Raw genomic sequence first — 8,793 nt, 5'->3', positions numbered from 1 at the left:
GGCTATATTCCTTCTGCTACGACAACTAGGTATATAATATAAAAATAATTGACTTAGATTTTTTTTCCCTGTCACCGGCCAAGTTTGAGAGAAACAAAAAAGGACATAAATCAAGTTGCCAACCGACGTTTGAAAGGAAATAACGTAATAAACAATTGGGATAATGTTTGAAAACAGTAACCCCTTGTCTTGGTTTCTTTTTTCTGTCATGACGTATATATTTGACTCTTTCAGCAACTGAGACTTTGACCAAATTTTCAACACATTTGCAGTTCTTCTCCCCCTGTTCCAGCCCACGCTGCACGCATCAAGTGCTCGTTAAAATATAAATTCCTAATTGGGAAATTATTTTTCTGTCTGGTGGCATTTAATGAATCCGAACAAACTTATATGTATCGCAACATAATGCTGTTATTTTCAATAATACTAGTAGTAATAGTTTTTAGGATATAATATTTTAAAAAATTTAAATAAGTTTTTCTTTTTTTATTATGTACATTTGATAGAATTTTTGTACTTTTATTCAAAGTTAAATAAGTTTTTATATTTTTATATTAAACTAAATATATTTTTATAATTAATAGTTAACTTATCAAAATATCACTTATTATTTTATAACATATGATATGCTAATATATCATAATAAAAGATAATATGATATGATAATATACTCATGTGATATTTTTACTTTTCAAATTAACGTGGAGTGATGTGAAATGATACGTAGCATTTGGATTAGATCAACTACTAGTAATAAAAGTTCATTTATCTAAAATAAAAATACATAGACTTAATTTAATATTATAAAAAAATAAAAAAAAATTAAATTTTTTAAAAATAATTCAAAAACTTTTTATTTTAAACAAAAAAATATTTGATTTAAAGGCGATGGTGAGGACGAAGCCCAGTTAACCCCGTCAGCCCAAAGGGAATAAACCCTGAATGCTAATATATGAAGCCTTGGTGGCTCAAAAAGGAAAAGAATGGAAGCCCATCGAGCCCGATCTTATGCAGACGGGTAAAGCATAGCTCACCGCAATTCAAAACTTCAATCTCATTTCGCGCCACTTCCTCAGAACCAACGAAACAATGGACGATCTCCGCAAATCTTCGATGAAATTCTTCTCCGATCAACAGCTCTGCTACGCCGACGTCCTCCCTCCTCACGAGGTAATCGTCTTCATCATTATCCATCAGTCATTGTTTGATCCTCTTCCGTTTGTCTCAAAACATCGAAATCTCTCTTTCAGGTTCGAGCCAGAATCCAAGTAGCCGTCCTCAATTTCCTCAAGATCTTGAACTCTCCTGATCCCGCAATCTCCAATCTCCCTCTAGTAACGAAACATTTTTTTTTGTTTGTTTGCTCAGAAAATTGAGGAAATATTTTTTGAGTTGCTTTCTTGTTCTTCTTCTTTTTTTTTTTTTCAATTACTGATATAGATCAATAGGAAGTCCAGTAATAGCAGAGTGCGTGAAGGGCTCTTCACCGAGGTTTCTTGGCTTTTTCTGTCCCACTCCTTTTGTCAAAGATCATTGATGAGAGCCAACGCATCTAAGGCCTTTATTAGGGGTATTTTCGTTTGTAATGGATTTAATTTTTACCCTTTTTTTTTGCCTTTGTTCTTAAATTAAATTGGTTCTCGATCTTTATTCCTACTAAAAATGAAGTGTGGAAGGTTATGGAGATGTGCTTTGAAATTCTGATTGAAGAGAAGAAAGTTACACAGAGGGAGCTCTTTTACAAGCTGCTCTGTGATTCACCAGATTACTTCTCATCTCAATTGCAGGTCAACAGGACAATCCAAGGTCACTTCTCTGAGTTCTCACTTGTTTATAATTGATTCTGATGATTTTAGAAGATTTTCATGTTGGATGTAAGGGTTTTTTAATGTCATGTTAATGGTTGAAATAATTGAGAACTTTGTGTCACAGATGTTGTAGCATTGCTTCGATGCAGCCGAAACAGTCTTGGAATCATGGCATCTAGCAAAGGACTTGTTGCTGGGCGTATCTTGTTTCAGGCATTTCAATTCTCTTTCCCGTTATGTATTATTGCATTGCAAATATCATAATCTTGTGCGGGAAAAGAATATACTGGCCACTTGCTTCTTTTGTTTTCTAATGTAACAATGTATATGCAAATATGGATGATTCCTTGTTTTTTTCTCTTATGGACCATATGACAGGAGCCAAACCAAGAGGTTGTGGATTGTTCTGCTTGTGGGTCTTCCGGATATGCAATTTCTGGTGATCTGAAATTGTTAGACAGCTTGATTATGAAGACAGATGCCCGCTATATTATTGTGGTTGAGAAGGTGCTTTCTTCATTGAAATCCAATCAGACATCACTATGAATTTACTATTCCCAAATCCAATTAATAAACATTCTTGCATGGTCTGTTTTGCAGCATGCAGTATTTCAGAGATTGGCAGAAGATCATGTATTTAACCAGATTCCAAGCATTCTTCTCACAGCAAAAGGTTATCCAGATATAGCCACAAGGTATTGATACTGTTTAAACTCAACGGTTTCATGAATTTGCTTTAACCATTTTCTACTTAACGCGGTTGTCATTTTGATGCTTCATTGTAATCACAACCTTGAATGCCTGTTAGATTTCTTCTTCACCGAATGAGTAGGGCTTTTCCAGATTTGCCAATTTTAGCACTGGTTGACTGGTATGGATCTCCTGCAAATACCGTGGACTTCTTTTTTCCCAAGTAATACAATTAAAAGACAGTAAACCGGTTCCATACAACTTTCTTTTGTTTGAGATGACTGTTTTGGATTCTTCAACTTTTGTTTTTGAAATTTCAATATTATAGATAGAAACAAGGTGGGCCTGAGCTCCCCACCACATAGCCATTTTGCAAGGCTATGCCCCTTACAAAGACCAGGGGTATACCTTTGCAAAATAAGCACAAATAGCTGTGCACCCTTGATTATAGCAAATAGGGGTATATACCATAAAGCCATTTTGGATTCTTCAACTTGATTATAGCAAGTAGCTGTGCACCCTTGAAACTGATAAACTTCAAACTTGAACCTTTCTAGGAATCCGGCCGGATTAGCTATATTATGTACCTACAAGTTTGGAAGCATAGGGATGGGTCTAGAGGCATACAGATATGGTACTTTCTTCAAGTCACGCCGAATTGCACCAGTTTTCTTTGTGTTTAACATGTAAAATGAAATTATTTTCTATGTCTGCATCATTCAGCTTGCAACGTGAAGTGGCTGGGACTGCGAGGCGATGATCTACAACTGATACCTGAACAATCTTTAGCTCCACTAAAGCCACGGGACCTGCAAATCGCTAAAGGCTTGATTTCCTCAGTAATCTTGCAGGTGCATCTCTGGTAAGATAAACGTAAAAACTACTCTCTCCATATGGTTTTAATAGTCTTTAAATGGTGTTCAACAGGAGAATTACGGGGAAGAGTTGGCATTGATGATGCAGAGTGGTAAGAGAGCAGAGATCGAAGCTCTATACTTTCATGGATATGATTATCTGGGGAAGTATATAGCAAAGAAAATTGTCCAAGCCAGTTACATCTAACAATACTTCAATAATCAGCATCGTCCGACAGAGAATCATGCATCAGAACTACGCCATTGATAAAAACAGGAAAGATTTAACTACAACGGAAGTATGGTGGGGTAGTAGAGCTAGCAGGGTTACAAAATATAAACGGCTCGAAGAGAACACAGCTATGGCAAAGCTAGTCCTTAGAAGCATGAGGGGCCTCTCATGGATCGTTGTCCCCCAATATTTAATCATACTAGCAGTTTAACGTCGACAATTTGGCCAAGTAAACGCAGATTAACGAGAACAGAACAATTCTTTTGTTTCTTTCTCCATTGAAGACAAAAAGGCGCATGTAAGGTGAGATATAGGGTACAAACATCCCTTACCTCAGCCAATTTTATGAAAATTTTTCTTGAATAATGAATACTCCTTGAAGGATAAATTTCAGCATTGCCAGCCTGCGACTCTTGTCCTTCAGACAAGTTTCATATCAGCAATGAATTTCATGCTGATAAAATAATACAAATGAAGTATAAATATCGGAAAAAAAAAAGAAATTAATAATTACTATTACAAAAGAGACGTGAACCAAGACTTATATAAATATGCTACTAATTCAAGTCTCAGCATATACAGGCCGGTACAGGTATATCTCAGAATTGTATCAAAATTTAACTGCTTGTTGATGTTAGACTCACTCGCTTTCCCTCCATGGAAAACTTACTACTGCCTGCAAGCTGTGGCCAAAAACAAGAAATGCCAGAGTTCAGAATCCATTACAAAATCACAAAGAAATGAAGGGAAGAAGCTGATATCTTCTAGCATAAAGAAAAGCAACTTGGACAAGCATTAACAAAACCAGAAAGTAGAACACCTTTCGTTTCAAGTAGGCAAGGGCATCTTTCTTTGAAGAAAAGTTGGAAAAAACTGAGGATGACCGTTCATCAATAAGAACTTTCAGCTGTTTTAGTTTTAATGACTCTCCAGGTACCTGAAATAGGCAGATTGCTATTAATTAGAGAAAGAGTTGCAGCACAATTTAATACAGCTTGCATTTTAAATCAATTACCTGACGAAGAAGCTGTTTACACAGCTTTTTCAACTTCAATTTTGGTTCATCAGCTTTCTCCATTTCTTGTGCATTATCACACATTCGTTTTGCTAGGGGACCAACATCATCGGAATCCTCATCATCGCTATCACTAAATGACGTCTTTTTCCCCTGAAAGCGAACTCCAGCAATTTTCTTTGGTCGATCTTTAATCCCCAGACCTTGCTTTCCAGTTGTGGCTTTATCCTAAAATTTTTTGGAATAAAAGGCATATATTACTTACCTAAACCAGCACTGTCTAGCTCCTTTAATATAATCTCAATAGTCCCACCATACTACTACATTCACTTACAATAAAAGCATGCGGAATCATCAATCAAAATGCCACTAATTCACGAGAGTTGTTATTGTTTCATCTTCAGATTACAGGTTAACTTAAAAGGAAAATTATAATTATTCTCTTCATTAAACAAATAACTTTACCACAGTTTTCATGCAACAAATTTTGAAATGGTGAAGACACATACTTGCACAAGCTTGTAGAGATTCTCTTGGTCATCTTCAAAAAATACAGTTCTCTCAGTTGAATTTTTAGACTCTCCAGTTTTGATTGCTTTCTTTCTGGTACATTCTCCCAGAAAGCCTCCAGAGACAAATCCATATTTATGGCCCCACCATTCTGGAGAAACACTTTCAGCTTTATGTCCTGTGACAAAGAACCAAGTTATCTCAGAAACAACCAACAGCTGCAACCAGCAAAAAGCAAGCACGTTACAGAAATAGGCCAAGAATATCATTCGCCAGCAAAAGACTACAACAGGTCTTCAGGTATATCATAAATATACTCTGAGGAAAAAAGAAATCCAAATTTATTTCTAGTCTGACTATCCATCTTCAACATAACAGCCTGATAACAACTCTACATAAAAATTCCAGAACAAAATGCAATGGAAAAAACACCTTGCTACAAGAATCTACACCGAGTATTACCTTCAGTAGGAGGATCCTGACTTTCAGTTGTCTCTATCAATTCCATTTCTCCACCCACATCAGGATTAGCCTGTGGTGACTCCTCAACCTTTTTGACCTATTGCAAAGCATGCACAGGTAAACATACATTGATTGATTAAACCAAAAATTCTAAATGTAAAGGATGCATGAAATCAAATGCTAATAGCAATAACAAGGGCAAAAGATTTTTCAAATAGAGGACTAGACAATTCTATCAAACAAAACATAGAAACTATTTTGTAATGACTATTGCAATTTCCTTATGGAGTTCTAAGATCATTTAGCATTTAACCGAAATATACAAACTATTTTATTATTGAATCATGTTTCAAAATTGATTTCATTTTCCGCCTTTCTAACTCAAATCTCAAAGTTGCTTTGTCTGTCCACCTTTCCAACTCAAGTAGAGACATCTGGAATTTGTTCCAAAAGTTCAGACTCAAGGGTGAAGGTAACACCACATCACCCTAATGCTAATATGAAACAATGAGAAAATCGAACAAGCATCTACAATTAAAGTGCCATTTAAACTTTTTACCACACACAAGAAGACGCAGATATTACAGAATTGCTTTTTCCTTGAGCTCTCATGGTTTTCTACACCATGAAAATCTTGTTGATAGTAAATTGGATCATATTAACACATTAAATTTGAATAATTTGGAACCAAACACAGATCATTTTACAGTCTGATCTGATGTTATATAGAATTATTTTGTATCTTGAAAGGGACACTAGGGGCCAACAAACATCACATACTGAAATATGAATAAAAAGGAAATCATTATCACAGAGTCAAACAAGTACTTTTAACAGTCTAAATAACTTTGAAGAAAACAAAGGTGATAAGACATACTGAAGTTTTAGAACTTACAAGTATTCCTTCAAGATCCTTTGAAGAATATGCATGAACAAGCTTCCCTCTCTCTCTTTTCTTATATCTAAGGAACCAAACAGAGTAAAAACAAGAACAAATGAAATCCAATATTAACTTAATAATTGGCAATAATCTCCTATCACTAAAAATGCAATTACAAGCACACATGAAATAAATGCACCAACCTTCCCTGTGGTCGGGTAGTCTTGACAACTTGTTCTTCAGCATCATTAGACACATTGGTCTTGGTTTCTACTTGATTTTCATTCTTGTCAACTGCTAAGTAAATTCAGGTTACTTTTTTTTTTAAGTATTAGCAACAAAACTTTGAGAAACTTCAGTCACAAAGTAGAATAATGGTAACACAATGCAATTTTTCATGCTTTTAAGAGTAAATTCAAGTTACTTGTCAATCAACAATCTACTAGTATACGCAATATGAGAAGAATTTCTCTTTGGCATCAATCATACCTTCATCATTGGCTGGCGCAGCTTGCTGCTAAAAATCCAAAAGAGAAAAGAGGAAAACCAAAAAAGGATGAGCTTCACATCAAATCGAACACTGTCTAGCCAATCAAAGTCAGCAAAATTAAGAATGAAATACGCACCACTTTCAATCTTTTGAGAATACTATCAAATTGAGCTGTATCAAAGGCCCACGGATTCGGCTTATCCAATCCAACACCTGCTCCATATTTTTCAAAAAAAAAAATCCATTTGTACAATACTTTTCATCATTTCCTCCTACTCTCATTCTCCAGAAAGTAATTCAATATCTATATACACTAAACAGATCAAAAAACCTAAGCAAAAGAAAAGGCAAAGAGAAACGTACCAGTAGTGTCTTGTTTGTTTTTAACTCTGACGTAACCTTTGATCCCTTGCTTATCTTTGCCAAGCCCTTCTCCTTCTTCCCATCCCTAACCGTGCCATCCAAACAACAAAAATTACGAATTACAAAATACGCGTATAGATACAAATATACACACGGACATACATATCTATGAACACGTACCATTTGCTTCATGAGGCGAAAAGCCGCAGATTGGCGAGCGATTCCGACGTAGCAGAGAGGAGCTTCGGGTGCAGCCATGTTTGCTTCTTCTTTTTCTTCCTCTCTGCTACGCCGCCGACGACGACACTGAGCCGTGCTTTAGAAGGTTGGGAAGTAGAAAGGAAAAGGTTTTAGAGGAGTTCTAAGAAAAACCTAAGTGGAAAGCGAGGGGCTATGCGGTGCTTCGATGACTTTTGGAGTTCGGTGGACGCGCGGTGATCTAGCGGTAATCTTTAATTAATATGTGAATAGGGGTGTACGTTTGGAGAATGGGTTGTACGTTTGGTGTGGGTCCCTTTTAATCAGTTTTGATGCGTGGCTGATATGATGGTTGTAAGCGCTTATTCTGGTTCCCCTTTGGCATTTGCTGCCCAACGGTTGGTATTTTACCTAGCGCCCACAGGATTAAGGGACGACGTCGTTTCTTCAGCACTTGCTGTGGGACACTTGATTTGTCTGTGGGTCGGGTTCTGGACAGCATTTTTCAAGCCCAATTCTGCTCAACCTTTAAGAATATTACATAATTATTTAATTTTAATTTAAAAATCGATTTTAAAATATTAATATAAAATTTTAAATAACAAAACGATTGAATGTACAGATCAAATCAAGTGAAGCTCGAGCTTAGATTTTAAAAGCACCAATTAAGTTTAATTTGATCAATAAACACTTTCAGTAAAGCTATAGGTAAATTATTTTTGAAATGGTAATTTTTTTTAAAATAAATCATTTTTTCTTATTCTTTTCTCATGCACTAATTTTTAATTTTATTTTTATGAATTTGATAATGTTACAATAATTAATGATGCTTCTTGATAGATAAGAATGTCAATGACAATGAAAGATAACCAAAGATAATTTACCACTTATTGTACTAATAATGAAAAAACAGTGTTGAGGTTAATAACTTAATGAAACTTTGTTGAAAACTAATGAAATGAATAAATAACTTACTTAGAATGATGGATTTCATTATCAAATAACTTAAAATCACTTTGAAATTTTACAGTGTCATTAACGATTTTTTTTTTTTTCTAATTTAGAACCAATAGTAAAATTTGTACATTGAAAGAAGAATAACTATTATGAGTATCTGTGCACCATTTGATGTACCAAAAATAAAAATAGGGATAAGGTTTAATTTACCACTTTATTTTAAGTGATAAATCAAATTCATTGATTATTTTTGAATGGATGTAATTTTATCATTAAATGTTATAATTTAAGTAAAAAATATCAAAAATTAATAAAATAATATTTTATAAGAAAA

General features: G+C 34.8%; 2 protein-coding genes across 4 annotated transcripts; one reads left to right on the top strand and one right to left on the bottom strand.

Moving 5' to 3' along the window:
• The first annotated feature begins 1,073 nt into the window (after positions 1-1,073).
• Positions 1,074-3,972, top strand: SPO11-2 (sporulation 11-2). Of its 2 annotated transcripts, none has more exons than XM_088804929.1 (11): positions 1,074-1,170; positions 1,251-1,334; positions 1,441-1,570; positions 1,669-1,806; positions 1,933-2,021; positions 2,187-2,297; positions 2,361-2,503; positions 2,617-2,679; positions 3,056-3,132; positions 3,222-3,349; positions 3,426-3,972. In XM_088804929.1, the coding sequence occupies exons 1-11, from the start codon at positions 1,090-1,092 to the stop codon at positions 3,558-3,560; spliced, it is 1,179 nt and encodes a 392-aa protein (XP_088661055.1). In that variant the 5' UTR covers positions 1,074-1,089; the 3' UTR covers positions 3,561-3,972. The 2 variants fall into 2 exon arrangements, with proteins under 2 accessions (XP_088661055.1, XP_017973945.2); XM_018118456.2 differs by having other exon boundaries at positions 2,187-2,315; positions 2,409-2,503.
• On the bottom strand, positions 3,937-7,652 carry LOC18606592 (D111/G-patch domain-containing protein). Of its 2 annotated transcripts, none has more exons than XM_007040291.3 (11): positions 7,485-7,652; positions 7,305-7,389; positions 7,078-7,154; positions 6,941-6,968; positions 6,655-6,745; positions 6,467-6,533; positions 5,572-5,668; positions 5,109-5,287; positions 4,600-4,827; positions 4,405-4,521; positions 3,937-4,267 (listed from the first exon to the last, which is right to left on the bottom strand). In XM_007040291.3, the coding sequence occupies exons 1-11, from the start codon at positions 7,560-7,562 to the stop codon at positions 4,202-4,204; spliced, it is 1,113 nt and encodes a 370-aa protein (XP_007040353.2). In that variant the 5' UTR covers positions 7,563-7,652; the 3' UTR covers positions 3,937-4,201. The 2 variants fall into 2 exon arrangements, with proteins under 2 accessions (XP_007040353.2, XP_007040354.2); XM_007040292.3 differs by having other exon boundaries at positions 6,941-6,965.
• Between the last annotated feature and the right edge of the window lie 1,141 nt (positions 7,653-8,793).

The sequence above is a fragment of the Theobroma cacao genome, chromosome 3 (assembly GCF_053813885.1).
Source record: "Theobroma cacao isolate CCN51 chromosome 3, ASM5381388v1, whole genome shotgun sequence".
In the NCBI taxonomy this organism is placed as follows: domain Eukaryota; kingdom Viridiplantae; phylum Streptophyta; class Magnoliopsida; order Malvales; family Malvaceae; genus Theobroma; species Theobroma cacao.
Note: the sequence above shows the minus strand (reverse complement) of the source record. Positions and strands in the feature narration are given on the sequence as shown.